The following is a 19,796-nucleotide window of genomic DNA, read 5'->3' as shown; positions in this document are numbered from 1 at the left end:
GTCAGAGGCGATAAAGCAGCAGCAAACCGACTTGTGAGAAATGTGTGCGAGCGAACTGGCCTTAGACGCAGCACAACTTAAGGGAGGAAGACAGCAGAAGTTTAAAGGCAAAGGGCAGATGCCAGGACAGCAAAAAAGTTAAAACAATGATGTAGAGCAAAGTCGAGCGGAGGACACGGCCCAAGTGCAGGGAACTACCGTTCCACCTAGCTCCTCAATGCCCAGCCAGGAGTGCAGAATGCCACAACTGCGTTAAATGAGGACACTACGAAAAAGTCTGTAGGTCAGCCCGCACAGTGAATGAGGGTAGCGGAGGATGTGGACGGATTGTTCGTTGGAGAAATAGCATCAGGTGAGGAACCCTGGGTGGCCCACGTTAACATAGGGGGCAGCAAAGTGACCTTCAAAATTGACCCAGGGGCCGATGTTACAGCCATTCCCGAGCAAATGTTTAAAAGAATTTTACCCAGAGACGGCAAGCGAGGAAAAGCACAGAAACCACTCTACGGTCCAGGACGAGTGAAATTAGTAGTCCTGTGGGTACACTCTCTCACTTCCCACTACCAGATGGAACCACGAGTGCTGACAAAGACCTCATGGAGGACACTAATATTTATGTAGAGACAGTGAGGGAAAGCCTCCCAACAAGCAACAGAGCTCCGAGAGAAACTATGCGCTGACAGTGTATCTGAACCCAACATGACAGTGCTGTTTCTTTGCCCTGATTCCACTGCACGTCCTTCCTCAGACACGGAGATCAAATCTGTGGTGAGCAACTCCTCATCAGTGCTCAGTAATGTTGTGTCAAAGCTTTGCAAATGGCCAGTTGCTAAGGGTGGATCTATTCTTTGAGGAATGCTGGGAAGGGTGATGTCACTGGCACTAAAGGCAGAGGGAATGGAAAAATTATCGAAGACAAACCAAACTCTCCCAGTTTACAGACAAACGAGATGGCTCTAAAATTTCAGATCTCCTTCCTGTCATGTTTTGGCAACCAGCCTTACAGACCCAACAGAAAATAAATACTGCGTTCTTACTTTCAACTCATTTCCCTGTGTTAGATCTGCTTGTGTTGGAACATGCTGGAGCTTAAACCAGGGCAGGACTTACAAAGTAAATGGTAGGTTCTTTAAGTCAGTCAAGTCACCTTTATTTATCGTTTTTACCCTGCTCACATGGTAAAGACGAGATAGCGTTTCTCCAGGACCATGGAACAGATTTACCTAAATATACGTTAGAACAGAAGTTAAACACATTAAAATATTAAAATATTAAGACGTACACAGTAAAAGTCCATAGTACATTATCCACATATGTTCCAGAATCTGATGGCTTGAAGGAAAAATTGTTGCCAAATCTGAACGTTAAAGCCCGAGGGCTTCAGTACCTCCTATCAGATGGCAGAAGAGAGAACCGTTTACATGAGGGGTGTGTGGAGTCCTTCACAATGATTATTGCCTTTCCTGCATTGAGTGTTGTAAACATCCTTCATGGTAGGAAGAAAGCCCTCAATTATCTTTTCTGCTGACTTCACCATCCTCTGCAGGGTCTTGCGGTCCAAGGAGGTACAGCTTCCAAACCAGGCAGGTGATGCAGTTGCACAGGATGCTCTCGATACATCCTCTGTAGAATGTAGAGAGGATGGGGGGGGGGGGGGGGGGGTGGTGGGAGATGAACTTTCCTCAGCCTTCGCAGGAAGTAGAGGAGCTGCTGTGCTTTATTGGCCATGGAGCTGAGGTTAAGGGACCTGGTGAGATTCTCCACCAAGTGCGCTCCAAGGAACTTGGTACTCTTGATGACCTCGATTGTCGAGCCATCAATGGTCAGTGGAACGAGATCCCCCTGGGGCCTTTCTAAAATCGACACCCATCTCTTTTGTTTTATTAATGTTCAGATACAGGTTGTTGGTTCTGCACCAGTCCATTAGTGACTGCGCCTCATCTCTGTACGCTGACTCAACACTCTCATTAATAAGGCCCACCACGGTCATGTTGTCAGTGGACTTCATGATGTGCCTCGAGCTGTGTTTAGCTGCAAATTTGTGGGTCAGCAGAATGAACAGCAGTGGACTAAGCTCGCAGGCCTGGGGGGAGGGGGGGGGCGTACTCAGTGTGATGACCTTGGAAGTGTTCTTGCCAATCCCCGACAGGAAGTCAAGAATCCAATTGCAGAGGGAGGTGTTTAGTCCCAGCAGGTTCAACTTCCTTATCAGATACTGAGGTATGGTTGTGTTGAATGCCAAAATGAAGTCAATAAACAGCATTCGAACATACGAGTCCTTATTTTCCAGGTGGATGAGGACTAGATGGAGGGTAGTGGTGATGGCATCGTTTATAGAATGGTTGGGTCTATATGCGAACTGCAGGGGATCCAGTGACGGGGGCAGCAGGAGCTTGATGTGTCCCATTCCTCTCGAAGCCCTTCATGACGATGGGCATGAGTGCAACAGGATGGTGGTCATTGAAGCAGAACATAGACAACTTCTTTGGCACAGGGATTGTCCAACGGTTGGCAGCTTTGAAGCATGTTTGGACCATGGCGTTTCTCAGGGAGTTGTCGGTGAGAACATCCGCTGGCTGAGCCGCCCATCCCCTGAGCACTCTGCCGGGAATGTCATCCGGTCCAGTAGCTTTCCATGGGTTGACCTTGCCTAACTCTCTCTTCACATCGGCCACTGTAAGACACAACACTTGATCATTTGGTGGAGAGGCGGTCTTCTTCGCTGTCACGTCGCTTTTCGCCTCAAAGCATGTGTAGAGTTGTTCAGTACATCTGGGAGGGAGGCGTCAGCAGTGCAGGCAGATGGTGTAGTCTTGTGGTTGGTGATATCTTGGATGCCCTTCCATGTGTGTCATGTGCTGTCCAGGAAGTGGCTTTGAATGAACTGGGCATGTGCACCCTTTGCTTCCCTGATGGTCTTAGACAGCTTGGCTCTTGCAATAGCAAGGGTTACCTTGTCGTCCACTCTGAAGGCAGCATCATGGTTCCTGAGCAGCACACGCGCCTCCGCGGTCATCCATGGCTTCTGATTAGAGCGAGTAATGATGGTCTTGGGCACAGTGACGTCGTCAGAACACTTACTAATGTAGCTGGTCACTGATGTCATCTACTCCTCCAGGATGATGCAGTCGTGATCGGTTGCTACTTCCTTGAACGTGCGCCAATCAGTGCACCCAAAACTGTCTTGAAGTGCATGAATGGCTCCTGCTGGCCGGGTTTTAACCTGCTTCTGAGTGTTTTGACGACCAGAGACGTGGTCTGAGTATCCGAGGCGTGGATGGGGCTCTGCCAGATACGTGTCAGAAATGTTCATATACACAAGGTCCAACATGTAGCAAAGTCACGTACTGATGGAATTTAGGTAACCCTGACTTGAGGGTCACCTGGTTGGAATCCCCAGCGATATAATCAGTCCGTCAGGTGTGGGGTCTGCAGTTTGTTTATAGACCCATACAGTTTCCAGATCACCTCCTAAGTGTTAGCGCTGGGGAGGATGTACGTTACAACTATGAGGACCGTGGTGAGTTCCTGTGGTAGATAAAATGGTCTACATCTGACTGTCAGAAATTCCACCAATAGTGAGCAGGGTCTGGAAACTCATGCAGATCCTTACACCATTCTGTGTTGATGTAAACCCACAGGCCACCGTCAAGGGCTTTACCACACAGAGCAGCATCTCTGTCAGCCCGATGTCCAGCTGAATGGTGGCATCCGGGGACCAAAGCACAGCAGTCACTGTATTCACACTGTCGCAGACCTCTGGAGTCAGATGTTGTCCATTTTGTTCACCAGGAAACAGACATTGGCGAGCAGGATGGACAGGAGAGCCTGGGGCAGCAGGGGTTCGCCTTCAGCCTAGCATGAACCCCTGCTCGCTTACCGCGCTTCCTCCACCTCGCGCACCGCTTCCCGAAGCTTTTAGGCCTAGTCCCCGCAGCAGCCTGTGGTTGTGTAGCTTGGCCTGCAGATCTTTAGATACATTTCTAAATAACTTCAGGGTGTAGCATCAGGTAGCCATGACTCTAAAAACTAAAATCATGTAACTATATAACAATTTAGCAATACTGCTTAATAATAATTAAATGAAAAACAAAACAAAACTACTGGTGTTCTGGAGAGGTCACTGCATCCAATGTCACACCACCTCTGATGACACCTTGGTGAGTGTTGTCGTACAGAGGGAGCTGAGAGTGCAGCTACGCCATTTTCAAAAGGTGGACCCGGTGGTGAGACATAGGGGATGATGCTGGAATCTGGAGCAAAACCTCTCTGCTGGAGGAGCTCAGCAGATTGAGCACCATCAGTGGGAGAAAAGAATGGTCAATGTTTGCCTTCAACAGTTGAGGCTTTGACTATGGGGAAAGAGAAAGGTTGAGAACCACTGGGCTAGATTGAATAGCCATAGGCCAATGGGCTGAAGGACAAGTTGTTGGAAAAGATCCATAGGAGAACAAGAAACTGCATCTGGAGCAGTCAGATGAATCAAAGACTGGCACACAGATTTTTAAGGAAAAGTTGTTCTCAACAACAATTTAATATTTAAAGACGTTTAAACCATCAGAATTAGGCCATTGAGGACCCCTTCCATGCCGCACGCAGCATTTTTCTGCTACTCCTGTCGGGGAAGAGATCCAGGAGGATCAGAGCCAGCACCACCAGGCTGAGGAGCTGCTTCTTCCCACAGGCAGTGAGAACGCTGAACGACAAAAGGAACTGCTTGCGCTCACCCTCCGAGACTCCCATATTCACGAACCAATATTTATCTATCTATTTATTTTTGAATACTTGTTCTGTATATGTATTGTTTGTCTGTATGTGTGTTACGTCTGGTTGTGCGTTTTTGCACTGCGGACTGGAGAATGCTGTTTCCTCGGGTTGTACTTGTACAATCAGATAACAATAAACTTGATGGCAAGGCATTGGGGAGACCACGTTTGGAATATTGTGTGCAGTTCTGGTCGTCCAGATGTAGAAAAGACTCAGCCGTCATTGTCTGAAGTCTGAGACTCCTGCTTCTGGCTTATTCCTTGAAGAAAGGCTCAGGCCTGAAACGCCAGCAATATATATTTGCCTCTTTTGGGCGCTGAAAAGACCGGCTGAGTCCCTCCAGCATTTTGGTGCAAAATAATCAAGTCTGCCCCGATGGTTGAATTGTCTCAGATCAGCTCCAACCTTGGCTCCTTCTGCAGCCACCGTGAATCACCCATTGGATATAATGAAGAGTATCTGCATGGGTTATGAACCTCGAGCACAAAAAGTTCTCATCAGGAAACTCAAAGCCTGCAGTGTATTCTTTCTTTTCCGAAAGCCCCAAGTATTAGCCGTGATGCAGCAAGCCATTTTGTTATTGAAGAACTGGGCTCTCAGGCTGAGGAAATTATTCCCTGGAGTTTTAATTTTCTCGATTGGAACACCAGCTTGTCTGAAAGCCAATTTAAAAGTATTAATGTGCTACTACAGGCAGTGAGGGAAAATGATGAGGTGGTAGGAAAGAAAGTTCTGCAGATCAGAGACCCGTTGATAGCTTCAGCCTAACTCCTGCCTTTCCCCCTATTTTGTTTTATTTTTACCATGCCTTTGTCATCGGGTTTTCCAAATTCCTCACTACCAATGAAGTGTTTTGTGAAGTACCCAGTGTAATAACAGAAGTGAGTGAAACACGAAAGTCTGCAGGTGCTGTGATTGTAGAGAGATGCTGGAGGAACTCAGCTGGTCTCGCAGTGTCCACAGGAGGTAAAGATGTAGAACCGAGGTTTCGGGCCTGAGAACCTTCCTTGAGGTGTGAGCAAAAAGCAGGCATGGGGTGGGGGGGTGGGCTGTATTAAAGCGACTGGTGAAAAGGGAAGAATGGGCGGGGGGTGGAGTACAGATCAACACGCAAAAGGGGTTCATTGGATATGATAACAGGAGAGAGGAAATGTGTGAATACCCTTCTCGCTCCCAATCAATTCTCATCAAATGTGGATGGAAAGAAAATGATTGAAAACCACAGTTTGAATCGTCCCTAATTGTCTTGTTATGTGCACTGTTTCCTAGCTCCAAAGGAAATGGGCCAATGACAATTTTTCTCAAGCAAAATATTTCAGTAACAATTGGGACTAGAGCAGAGATTCTCAAACTTCCCTTCCCACCCACATACCACTTTAAGCAATTCCTTACACAGATCACCGATGACATAGGGATTACTTAAAGTAGGATGCGAGGGGAAAGAGAAAGGTTGAGAACCACTGGGCTAGATTGAATAGCCATAGGCCAATGGGCTGAAGGACAAGTTGTTGGAAAAGATCCATAGGAGAACAAGAAACTGCATCTGGAGCAGTCAGATGAATCAAAGACTGGCACACAGATTTTTAAGGAAAAGTTGTTCTCAACAACAATTTAATATTTAAAGACGTTTAAACCATCAGAATTAGGCCATTCAGCCCATCAGAGCCCTGCTCTGCCATCCAAATCATGGCTGATCTCAATCCCATTCTCCTGCTTTCTCTCCAAAACTTTATACACCCTTACTCATCAAGAATCCAACAACCTCCACTTTAAATCTACCCAATGACTTGGCTTCCGCAGTTGCCCGTGACAACAAATTCCACAGATTCACCATTTGCTGGCTGAAGAAACTGGCTCAATGTAAAAATTTCAAGATAAGGGGTTAGCCATTCAGTGAAAAGGAATATTTTTTCAGCCAGAAAGTGGTGAATCTTTGGAATTTTCTACCCTTGAGGGCCAAGGAGGTTACGTTTCTGATATACAAAGAAAATAAGGGATATGGGAAAATGTTGCTGAGATAAAGGTCAGCTATCCTCACACTGTATGGCCTCCTGCTTCTATTTCTTATGTTACCAACTTTCTTTAATATTCTACATAAATTCATCGATCTACTCCTGGACCATAGACCTTCATATTCCCTCCTAGTCATGTATGTATCCAATCTTAAAAGTTCAGATTTATTGTCAGAGTACATACATGACATCACATGCAACCCCGAGATTCTTTTCCCGTAGGCAGAATTACCATTTATTGGTAGTGTAAAAAAATCTTCTCTTAAAGATCGTAATCAAACCTACATCCATTACCTTTGCTGTCAACTCATTCCACACTCTCATCACCCTCTGACAGAAGTCCCCTCTAACGTTCCTCTTAAACATTTCACCCTTAACCCATGTCCTCAAGTTCTTGTCTCATCCAATCTCAGTGGGAAGAAAAACCTGTGAGTATTTACCCTATCTAGAAAAAGTATCCCATCATTCTCCAATGCTCCTAGGTATAAAGTCCTAACCCATTTAACTTTTCTCTATAACTCAGCTCTTCAAGTACCCGAAACGTCCCTATAAATTTTCTCTGCACTCTTATATTCTAATATAAACCAGGAATTGCTGCCAAACACTCAACAAGTTTTGTGGAGAAGAACAACTTTATTTGTATGTGTACTGATTTACAGTGTGCCATCCATAATCACAAAAGTGGTGAAACTATCAGGCTTTTATTAACTAAAGACTGGAACAAGCATCAACCTCATTAACAGATCGAAGCAAAGAGAAAGGGGAGCATGCAAGGGGTTATGGGTAGAATCGGTCTCAATGGGCGTGTCCAGCCGGCAGCAGCCAATCATGGCACAACAATGGTTTACTTCCCAGCCTTATTGATATCTTTCTTGTACAGGTGCCTAACCTTTTATCCGGGATTCCGAACACCGGCAACCTCCAAAGACCTGCACTTTTCTTGGTAGTTGACATCTGCTCATCAAATATGCTTTTTACACATAAGTAATGCTAATTTCCCATAATAAATTGGCATACTTAACTCCTGAATCACCCAGGCAGGGCGTTACACTAAATAAGGTTGAGTTGCGGTGATTTCGGAGGCTGGATGTTTGAGGTGGGGGTAGGTTGAATGAAATATAACTTAGTTTTAAAAATGTGCAAATATTCTCTGTTTTCAGAGGGAGTTCCACGTCCCCTGTTGTCCCCGCCCCCTTTTACCTTCGGTGGAAAGGTGACTCTCGGCCCCCAGCACCCGGTGGGAGAGACGCAGGTGGCGGCTGGCTCAATGTGGGATCAATGGCAGCCTTCCTTACCCATAATCCCCCATGCAGCTGGAAATGCTCTGTGTATTCCTGGCTGTGGTAGAGCGGTTCTAGCTGCATGGGGATTATGGGTAACAAAGACGGTCATTGCTTTCGCATTGAGCCATTGAAGACGGCCATTGCTTTCACAGTGAGCCATCGCCGCGAACCAGTGTGGCGCTCCAGTGAACTCTGGGCTCAGCAGCACTGCACCCTTGCTGCCGCTTCTGGAGTTAGATGGGGGAGGGGACAGGTGGCCGGGGCATGGGGGGCTGACGGATGGCCAGGGGATGGCGGGGACAGACGGTGGGGACTTAGGAGCAAGGGATTTGCTTAAAGGAACTGCCACTTTAAAATGATTCCAAACTCCAGAAGATTCCAAACAACAGCAGGTGTCCTGTCTCGATGATCCCTAATAAAAGGATAGTAAAGCACGAAAGTCTTTGCAGACACCGTGATTGAAGTAAAAACACCAAGCTGGAGAGATTCAGTAGGACAAACTGTTCGCTTTATATAGCAAAAATCAAGATACACAAGCAATATTTTGGTCTTGAGCCCTTCATCAAAGTGTGAGAACAATGTAGGCATGTCCCCAGACAAGCGCATGCCTACATTTTGTTCATACTTTGATGAAGGGCTCAAGCTCGAAACATTGGCTATGTATCTTTATCTTTGCTACTAAAATGACACTGTTTGACTTGCTGAGTTTGTCCAATGTTGTGTTTTTACTGATATCTTTCTGGTAGTTAGGTGTCCAAAACTGTACACAAGACTCCAAATTTGGCCTCACCAAAGTCTTATTCAGCATAGCATCCCAACTCAATACTTTGATTGATGCAGGCCAATGTGGGTAAAGCTTTCTTTAGACTGTATCTACCTGTGACACCACATTCAAGGAATTATGTATCTATATTCCTAGATCCCTTGGCAGGCCCCTGCCATTGACCGTGTCCAACTGGCCACCCAAAGTGTTACACCTCACACTTGTCTGGCCAATGAAAGGTGGAAAAGCGTTAAGTGAAATTAAAGCTAAACAAGTTGATGGAGTTGAATTATTTATCAGTCAAGATTGAATGAAGTGTCGGGATTTTGAATTGAATCTTGTAACAAGAGTCAGTAAAAATCTTCATTTTGCGTGCTATCCAGGCAAGTGAATTCATACAGTAGATAGCACAATCGTATCAAATAATGAAACAATGGTGCAGGGAGAAATGGGGCAGAATGACTGCAATGCATGTAAGTAGAGAATTTGAGTACAACACAAAAGTCTGCAGACACTTATATACCCAGTGGTCTGATACACCAACATATGCGGTGCCCTGTCAGCAGGTCAGACAGTGCACCTCATATGTCGGCATATCAGACTACTGGGTATATAAGACGAACCCAGAATTTCCACTTAAAATATAGGATTTTAGCTATACTCGATGTATAAGACTACCCCAAGTCTGGCACGAAACGCTGAGAGCTAATTGCCCCAATAATCCTTTACCACTGACCTGTGGAGAGATGCTGTGAAACACGCTACTAAACAACCCAGTCTTGGTTATTTACAATTTAGTAATTCATTTCAAGTAATGGCAAAGTACTCTCAATTGCCTACATAATTCAAACCTTGTTCATACCTTGAGGAAGGGCTCAAGTCCGAAACATTGGTTATATATCTTTATCTTTACTCAATAAAGGACACTGACCTGCTGAGTTTCTCCAGTGTTGTGTTTTGACTTGAGTAGAAAATTTGCCAATTCCAATCACCTGTGACCAACAATCAAAATTATTCTTATTCGCAGGGTTGTTTGTGAGAATTGGGAAGTTGGACATGAATTGTGGAGAGTCTGTTTCTGTTGACTGTTTTTAAGACGGATTGGAGGTGTGACACAGCGTTCAACTCTAACCATCAACTCTCCTGTCATTTTAGCACTTGATGTGTTCTGGTCTCTGGTGCCTGGTGGAAAAAGACCTGCCCTGCAAAACCAAATTGGATCCTCCGCTGGATGGGACAGAGTGCGGTGTTGACAAAGTGAGTTAAAAACCAGTGGTGTTTCATCAGACATGGTATTACAGTGTAGGCCACAGATTCACCACACGCCCATCACTCCAAAACTTGGCAAAGAAGCCATGTTGGAGGGAGCAAATTGTTTGGAATTATTTTTCCCCATGTGTTCTTTCTCATCTTTCTTGCTGTTTGGTTTCCCTTCCACATCCTTCTCCGCGCTGCTCTGTTTAAAGACCATGCCCCTGAGATCCCTCCCACTGTCTGCAGCCCCACGCTCTTGCTCGGTGACCACCCTCTACCTGTACGTTAGGCCACCATTTTCCTCACAACTTTCTCCCCTTGCCCAACTTGCTGCTCCTCCCGCATGAATCTCCCCTCGTTGCTCACTTTTCCCTCCCTGCCAAGAACTTGTTTCTCCATTCAAGAAAGTTTATTTTGGAAGAAGAAGAACCAGGTTTGAATCCCGTGCTGTCTGTAAGGAATTTGTTCGCTCTCCCCGTGTTGCCGTGGGTGCTGCAGTTTCCTCCCACGTTCCAAATATATATGGGCTCGTGGGCCAGAAGACTGCTGTATCTCTAAAGTTTTAAATGAAAAAAACTAGTAATAGTTTAAGCTGAAAAGCCAGTACTTGCCCTCTATACTCCTGGCCCCTGGACCTGTGGACTCACCCAGTGACAAGCCTCAGTCCCTGCCTCACAGTTCCCAGCTGAAATTACTGTCATAATGTCATAGAATTGAAGTTAGCGCAATGTGATTACAGAGCCAGCGACATTAGTTTGAATCCACTGCTGTTTGTAAGGAGTTTGTACATTCTATCCGCATCTGCGTGGGTTTCTTCCAGGTGCTCTGGCTTCCTCCCACCCTCCAAAACGTACAGGGTTAGGTAGGTTCATTGGTTTCATGGGCCAGAAAATCCTTCTACTCTGCTGTATCATTAAAATTAAAGTTCATTTGAAGTTGTAAACAGGCCCTTTGTCCCATCAAGTTCCTACTGTCTTCTTTTTCTCATCGATACTATTTGTCTGCAATAGGGCCATCATTCCTATGCCTTGCGTATCTGGGTGTCTGTCCAACTGCCTCCTAAATGTAAGTAGAGTAAATGAATCCACACTCCCTCTGGCAGTGCATGCAGATATCAACTGCTCTCTGTGTGTAAAAACCCTCAGCTCTCAGATCCCCTTTTAAAACCCCTTAGCTTGTTTATTAAACTTACCATCGGAAGAAGGTTTTGACTCTCTCTGGGACTGTATATAATTTATATACAGTAAAATCCCTGGTATCCAGCACCTATGAGGATTGGGAGATGCAGGGTAAGTGAAATTTACAGTTGCTTGAGATTGTGTGTCTCCTTTCCCAAAGCAAATTTGTGCCAGGAACTCCACAATGAGAAACCCCTCCAGTCGCCCTCCACAAATAACCCTGCAAAGCAGCGGAATCGGTGTTTAGGATTGGTGCAAGAAAAAAAAGTGGCTTTCCTGCAGCAACGGGATGGATCAATCGATTAAGCAGCAAATAATCCACTGGAGGGATTCGGGCTCGAGCAGCCTCGGTGGGAGGAAAGGAATAGTCGACACTGGTTGTCTTCATTTTTAATTGTCTGTACTGGAGTGCTGGATTCATACAAGTGCAGATGGCTGAGCTAATGAATCCCTCCTGGCGTAGAATTGGTGGACGCTAGCAAAAAAAATAATTCTGGGTCGTTGGAAGTAACCGATAAACAGAAAACAGTGGTAAACTCAGCAGATCAGGCACCTGCTGTGGAAAGCAAAACAGTCAATGTTTTGAGTCTGTGACACTTCATCAGAACTACTTACAATTTACAGCATGTTCAGGTTTATTTTGTGGCTCTCATTTGGAAGCAAGCCAAGATACATCAGATTCCACCACTTATTAAATTCTGCCCAGGCAACGCTACAATTTGGGAAGAAATCCCATCAAAACCGCAAGCTGCAACCTTGTTGGACCAGTGACTCCTTCTGATAAACATTAAGTACAATACTGGATTCTTAAGACTGGGATCTTGGGTTGCAAGTCCGTAAATCCCTCAGGTTGACAGGGTGATTAAGAAGGTGTATTGGCGTGCTGGCCTTGCATTAGTCAGGGGATTAGGTTCAAGAGCTGTGAGTTAATGTTGCAGCTCTACAAATCTCTGGCTGGACCACACTTGGAGTGTTGAATTCAGTTCTGGTCACCTCATTACAGGAAAGATGTAGATGCTATGGAGAGGGTGCAGAGGAAATTTACCAGGACGCTGCCTGGATAGGGGAATATGTTGTATGAAGCAAGGTCGACCAAGCTAGGACTTTTCGCTTCAGAGTGTCAGAGGATGGGGGGGTAACTAAATAGATTTATGAGGGCCTGCAGGAGAAAGAGTGCGATTGCGCCAGGATCATTTGCATGGTGGTGATCCGATAAGAAGGTCAGAAGGATGTGGCTAGGTGGTGTTTGGGAAGTTGAATAATTCATTGTTGTGTCAAGTGGAATAAAAGAAAGTCAACTTCATGTTGTGCTGGAAGAAATGAGTGAGGGTATTCTTTATTTGTTTCAAGCTGTTATTAATTGGTGCTGCTACAGGCCTTGGATAGAGTTGACAGCCAACACCTTTTTCCTGGGGTGACATAGGCAAACACCAGAGGACTTGGGTTTAGGGTAGAGTTCCCTTTAAGGTGAGTGGCAGGGGAGACGTCAGAGGCAAGTTTTTTATTCTGTGAGAAGTGGGTGCCTGAAATGTATTGCCAGGGGTAATTGGTGGTACAATAGGAACAAGGCACATGGATATAAGTGAAATAGAGGGTTATGGGTGTGAGGTATGGAGGGTCTGATTGTTGTGGAGTAGGTTTACATAGGTCTAAGGCTCTATGTTGCGTGCAACAGTAAAGCAGTGTGTGTGAAAGGTGGTACTTTGAGACCTCCTATGGGCGCTGTGAGACCAGCTTGGCTCCTCAAGCAATTTTGTGCTTTTGCTACAATCACAGCATCTGCAGGCTTTTGTGTTTCACCTCAGTCGATCCTGTTCACCCCACACAGGAGAGACACAGGAGGCTGGAGATACTGGAATCCGCATCAATAAACAGACCCCTGGATGAACTTTGCTGCTCTACTTCCACCAGACAATTGTTACAGTCCCAACAGCCGCCTTCCAGTAAAGAATTTGATGCTTGTACCAATATGACCTTGAATAAAGAACCTTGTGGTGATTTAAAACAGGAGTGGTGCTTTTAAATGTTCTTGTGCTAATGGTTGTCTAAGAATAAGTTGCTTAGAATTGCCGGAGGAAAGCATTGGAGAGGTGCAAGCATTAAATTTGAAAGGATTAGAAAAATGAATCCTTGAATTGTTTAGTGTATGAGAAGGCAGGGATGAAGCTACATTTAGTGCACTAGTATATGATTACGTAGGGAGCATCACCTCCCTTTAGATTTCATCATTTCCCTACGCACGAGGGATAACTTACACTGGGTCCATGGCACTGTAGGGCAATGTTTCTACAACCTTTACCTCTGTGAATCCCCCCAGAAGAGAATTTCGATGAGGTAATCAGGAAACAGAATGGAAGTCAATATCTTTGTGTTACACTTGCTGGAAGGACATTTTGTTCATTTGTTACAGGGTGCAAGGCCAGGAACTAGACCAGGGGGCTGTGGGGTGCAAGGAGAGCGCAGCAACCAAGGGTACGTTTTCCTTAAGAAGCAGGTTGCTGGAACTGTGCACTCTATGTGGATGCCTGGCCTCTTTAAAGAACCGTTTCCTGTCTCCAAATGGCTAGGTTTCCAGTTCCAGCTGTTGAGACAGACAACATCTGCCTCAGGGAATTGTCCTTGGAAGCTTACTCCTGAATTGTAGTCATAGACTGATAGAGTACGGAAGCAGGCCCTTTGGCCAATCTGTGCATGCCAACCAAATAGTCCATCTGAGCTAGTCCCACCTTCCTGTACTTGCCCATATCCCTCCACCAGTTCCCTATCTATGTACCTGCCCACATATCTTTTTAATGTCTTAATTGCTGCTGTCGGAGAGCAGCAGCAGTCATTAAGGACCCAGACCACCCCAGCTCATGCTCTATTCTCGCTGCTGCTATCGGGAAAGAAGTCTAGGTGCCACTAGACTCACACCACCAGGTTCAGGAACAGTGGCTACCCCTCCACAACAAACTCAATCGGGGACTCATTTAAGGACTCTTACTTGTGCACTTTATTGTATTTTTCTTCCTGTATTGCACGTTGTTTACATTTCTTTATTTGTTCACATGGGTATGTTGTGTGCAGGGTTTTTTTTTTGCATGACCACCAACTGGTAATTCTGCCTGGTCCACAGGAAAAAGAACCTCAGGTTGTATGAGATGTCATATAGTAAATCTGAATTGTCCCCACCTCTTCCACCAACATACCACCCTCATGAGAAAGGTTTCCCTTCATGTCTTTATTAAATCCCCCCCCCCCCCCCCGAATAAACCTTGATGAAGGGCTCAAGCCCAAAACATTGGTTATATATCCTTATCTTTGCTACACATAAAGGTCACTGTCTGACCTTCTGAGTTCCTCCAGCTTTGTGTTTTTACTTTGACCATGGTGTCTGCAGAGTTTTGCGCTTTACCTCTTCTACTGTGGCAAAGGGATTGTGTCTACTCTCCATATTGATGCCCCTCTTGATTTTATACACCTCATAATGGCCAGCCCTCAACTTTCTACATTACAGGTCTATCCATTCTCTCCTTACAGCTTGCCAGTCCCAGCAACTTACTCATGAATATTTTCTGCACCCTTTCCAGCTCATTGACATCCTTCTTGTAGCAAAGGTGATCCTGTCAGGAAAATGCAAGCTTCAGCACGTAGGAATAACTGTAGATGCAAACACTTGAGGCCTCTTCCTTGTGCACTAACTGCCTAACCCCAATTGAACCTCTGCCAAGTGCAGGCAAGGTTCAGTGATGCCTTTTTGGAGGCCTCTTTAAGGTGGAATTCTGCAGCTGATGGTAACAAACTGTAACGGAATCAAATGTAAATCGGCCTTGGCACATTTGACTTGTCTTTGCTGAGGCACGGTTTGTTCCGCTTCCAACTGTAGGAACAGTGGGGAGGAGAGAGATACTGAGACAGTGTGGAATCCAAGCCCACAAGTCAATAAACAATGTTTAAATCCAGCAGGCTGGAATACAAAGGGCAGAAAGTTATAGAAACAAAGACAATAGGTGCAGAAGGGGCAGTGGGCAATGCTGATGGTAATTTAAAAACACAGAAATGCTGGAGGAGCTCAGCTGGTCTTGTAGCGTCCTCTCCCCGTGTCTGTGTGGGTTTCCTCCGGGTGCTCCGGTTTCCTCCCACCCTTCAAAATGTACGGGGTTAGGGGTTGTAGGTAAATTAGGTGTAATTGGGCCGGAAGGGCCCGATACCATGTGGTATATCTAAATTTAAATAAATGATCTGAAGGCAATTCAGCCCTTTGAATCTGCTTCACCATTCAATATGATCATGTGACCTCAGCATTCTATTCCTGCTTTCTCTCCATACCCCTGAATCTCTTTAGCCATAGGCTCCACTTCTAACTCCCTGTTGAATATATTTCATGAACTGGCTCTCAACTACTTTGTGTGGCAAGATGTTCCGCAAGTTTTTCACTCTCTGAGCGAAGTTGTTTCTCCTCATCTTAGTCCTAAGTGGCTTCCCCCTTCTCTTCGGACTGTGCCCCCCCGCCCCCCCGCCCTGTTCTTGACTTCCTTAATTTTGGAAACATCTTCCTGTATCTAACCTGTCTAGACAATGAGATCCCCTTTCATTCTGCTAAATACTAATGAGTACAGCCTTGGGCTGGCCAGTGTTTCTTCATCCTTCAGTCCTGCTATCCAGGGATAAGTCTGGTGAACTTCTGCAGCACTCCTCCAATGATAAGAATGTCCTGCCTCAGATTAAGAGACCACGATACATGCATGCAATTCCCAAGATATGGCCTCGCTAAGACCGCATGCAATTGCAGTAAGGCCTCTCTGCTTCTGTATTCAAAACCTCTGGGATTAAAGGCCTACGTACAGTTTGCTTTCTTCACCCCCTTCTATACCTGCGTTTCAGCCTTCAGTGACTGAATCACCATTTCTCCTACGTCTCGTTGCATCTTCCTTTTGCCTAATTTCTCACTGTTCAGATAATATTCCTCCTTCCTGTTATTTGACACCAAACCCCACATTGGCCTTCATTTTACTGCATCTGCCATACATCTGCCCACACTCTGAATCTATTCAAGGCACCCTGCAGCCTCTTGGAATTTTCCTCATAGCTCACACTGCACCCCATCTTAGTGACATCTGCAAATTTAGAGATATTTCTACAATTGTTTTGCCTAATCATCAGTAGACATTGTAAATAGCTGGGGTGCCAGCACTGAACCTGGTGGTAGCCCGCAAGTAGTTGCCAGCCAATCTTTCTACCTGCCAATTAGTTTCCTATCTGTCAGTACATTACCTCCTCTACCATGTTCCCGAGTTCTGAACACCAACCTTTTGTGTGGGACCTTATCAAAAGCCTTTTGAAAGTCCAATTACATCAAATCCACTGGTTCAGCATTGCCCACTCTACGGGTCAGATCCTCAAAAAAATTCTAGATTTGTCGAGCATTTTTGTAAATCTAATTTACAAGTTAATCACAAGTAAATTACCAATTACTTTTGTAAATCTACGCTGATTTGGATTAATCCTGTCACTCCTCTCCAAACGCTTGGCCATGACATCTTTCATAATTCAGCGTTACCACCGTCGCTGAAGTCAGGCTAACTGCTCACCTTGGTTTCTTTCTCCCACCTTTTCTAGAAAAAAAAGTGTTGTCACATTAGCAACCCTCCAATCCAAGGGAACTGATCCAGAGTGTAGGGAATGGTGTAAAATCACCACGAATGGATCCGTTATCTCCAGGCCCACCTATTCGGAGATGCGGACTATCAGGCCCTTGGGATTTATTGATTTTCAGCATCGTCAATTCACTGAGCACTGATAACAGTTTCCAAGACCTCTCAGGGCAGGACTACTGGAGAATAGCACGTGGTATTTTGGAGCAGAACAGAAACTGTTACCTCAGCAGATAAACTGCAGTTTTCCTAGCAGAGGTCTTTAATTAACAATCGTTGGATCAATATATGCCTTTGGCACTTTAGCTTTTGGAGTTCAAAGTTAATTATCAGCTGTTAATTACAACCCAAGGAAACAGCATCTCTCCAGACCAGTGGTTCTCAACCTTTTTCTTTCCCCTCACATCCCACTTTAAGTAATCCCTACGCCATCTGGTGCTCTGTGATTAAATAAGGTGGGATGTGAGTGCGAAGGGAAGGTGAAGAACCGCTGTTACTGAAATATTTTGCTTGAGAAAAATTGTCATTGGTCCATTTCCTTTGGAGTGATGAAATCGTGCATATCACGAGTCAATCAGGGATGATTAAAACAGTGTTTTCAAACTTTTTCTTTCCACCCACATCCCACCTTAAGCAATCCCTTACTAGTCACAGAGCACCGATGGCATAGGAAATACTTAAAGTGGGATGTGAATAGAAAGAAAAAGGTTGAGAACCACTGCTCCAGACCACTGAGCTGCCCAATTACACCCAATTAACCTACAACCCCCGCACGTTTGGAAGGGTGGGAGGAAACACACGCAGACACGAGGAGAATGTACAAACTCCTTGCAGCCGGATTTGAACCCGAGTTGCTGGCGCTGTAACGGCACTGTGCTAACTTGATGAGACCCAGGCATTGGTAAACCGCTGGGGGGACGCTGCAGATTTTAACACACCCTTTGTCTTGTTATTGAAGTGGTGCAGAGTAGGGGAGTGCGTCAGCAAAGCACCGATCCCGGAACACGTGGATGGTGACTGGAGTTCCTGGAGCCAGTGGAGTATGTGCAGCCGAACGTGTGGGACCGGAGCCAGGTTCAGGCAAAGGAAATGTGACAATCCCCCGTAAGTTGACCCTACTCCAAGGTGCATCGTGAGACCGAAGAGGGAGAGGGCAATCTGTGGCAAGGTGCAAACGGGGATCCCGAGCACAGGGCACGGGCCTGCTGCCAGTGGGCCAGTGTTCAAAGCAGCAGCCCGTGTCAAACACAAGATGCTCCTGCTTTATTTTCATTTGTTCTCTAAGCTAAGAAGGTTAGAAAGGTCCTATACAATTCTGTTTCCTGTTAGCACCATTCACCACCTTCCCCTCCCCCCTCACCCACAAACCCAACCATGTGGATTTCTTCTGAGGGATGGAAGCAGCGAATGGACTGGGCGGGCAGGAAGAGGAAGACGGCTCTGTGTCCACACCGGGGGTGGGGGGGAGGGGGGGGGAAGCTGCAGTTCCCATCGCACCACCTGCCCTTTTCAGTCAGCTGTAGCCTGAGTGCTGAGTGGAGGGTGTGGGGCAGGGGACTGCTTCCACCGAAGGAGGGTAGGCAGAGGGAATGTGAGGTCCTCATGCGAATGGTCAGGGCTTCAGCCTGAACCCAGGAATTCTGAAAGAGAGGGTTTATGAAGTTGAGACTACGCAGGAAGTCACCTCATGTAAAGGCAGCACAGAGAGTTGACCATCAAATAGATGTGCTCTCCCTATCACAGTGTAAAAGAGCTACAGTCTGTCTATAAACCTGTACAGGCTCACTATAAAGCAGGGTAATTCCTACAGTGTCCATAACAAAGTATACGTCTGACAAACTGTCTAAAAAATAGTGCAGGCAGTCAGACAGCAGGTAGATGGTCCCTGGATGATCTCTCCCTGTGTTCAGGCTCTATGAATGTCCCCTATTTGGACATCAGCAATGACAAAGGGAAGTTAGCACTGTGGCAAGATTCCCCATGGATTTTCCTTGGGCACTTTACATAAGGTTCTTGGCAACGAGAAGGCTAATGTTTCCGATAGTTGTCAACAACTGACAGACTCGTCCATTCCTTGCACCGCATGTTGACCCGGAAGGAGAGCCGATTCAACAGAATGAATCTAGTCCTAAAAGGATTATTTGCCCACCCGCTCACCCATCTGCCCATTCACCCACATACCCATCCACCCATTCACCCACCCTCCCATTCACCCACCCACCCATTCACCCACCCATTCACCATCCACCCACTCACCCATCCACCTACCATCCCATTCACCCACCCACCCTCCCATCCATCCACCCACCCACTCACCCACCCACCCACTCACCCACCCTCCCACTCACCCACCCACCCACCCTCCCACTCACCCACCATCCCACTCACCCACCCTCCCACTCACCCACCCTCCCACTCACCCACCCTCCCATTCACCATCCATCCACTCAGCCATCCACCCACCCTCCCATTCACCATCCACCCACTCAGCCATCCACCCACCCTCCCATTCACCATCCCATCCATTCATCCACCCACTCATTCACACATCCACTCACCTATCCATCCACTCACTCACCCACCCTCCCATCCATCCACCCATTCACACACCCATCCACCCTCTCACCCATCCATCCACTCAGCCACTCACCACCCATTCACTCACCCATCAGCCCACTCACCCACCCATTCATCCAACCACTTACCTAATCACCCACCCATTCCCTCACATACCCATCCATTCATCCATCTGGAGGAAGCAGATCAGGGTAAACACACAGAAATGCTGGAAGAACTCAGCCAGTTTCCAAGCATCTATGGGAGGTAAAGATATATCACCGACACTTCGGGCTTGAACCATTCCTCAAGGAAACAGATCAGGGATTTAGTTCAGGTGAAGGAAATTA

General features: G+C 46.2%; 1 protein-coding gene across 1 annotated transcript in view; it reads left to right on the top strand.

The window, feature by feature from the left end:
* adamts17 (ADAM metallopeptidase with thrombospondin type 1 motif, 17) overlaps positions 1-19,796 on the top strand; it is a 153,145-nt gene that overhangs the window by 35,345 nt on the left and 98,004 nt on the right. The window contains exons 3-4 of the mRNA XM_069910550.1: positions 9,981-10,082; positions 17,849-17,994. Of these exons, the coding sequence (XP_069766651.1) occupies positions 9,981-10,082; positions 17,849-17,994 (248 nt within the window). The remainder of the gene's footprint in view (positions 1-9,980; positions 10,083-17,848; positions 17,995-19,796) is intronic.

This window comes from Narcine bancroftii, chromosome 14 (genome assembly GCF_036971445.1).
Source record: "Narcine bancroftii isolate sNarBan1 chromosome 14, sNarBan1.hap1, whole genome shotgun sequence".
Classification (NCBI taxonomy): Eukaryota; Metazoa; Chordata; class Chondrichthyes; order Torpediniformes; family Narcinidae; genus Narcine; species Narcine bancroftii.
The sequence above is the reverse complement of the archived record's forward strand: the minus strand, read 5'-3'. Positions and strand labels throughout refer to the sequence as shown.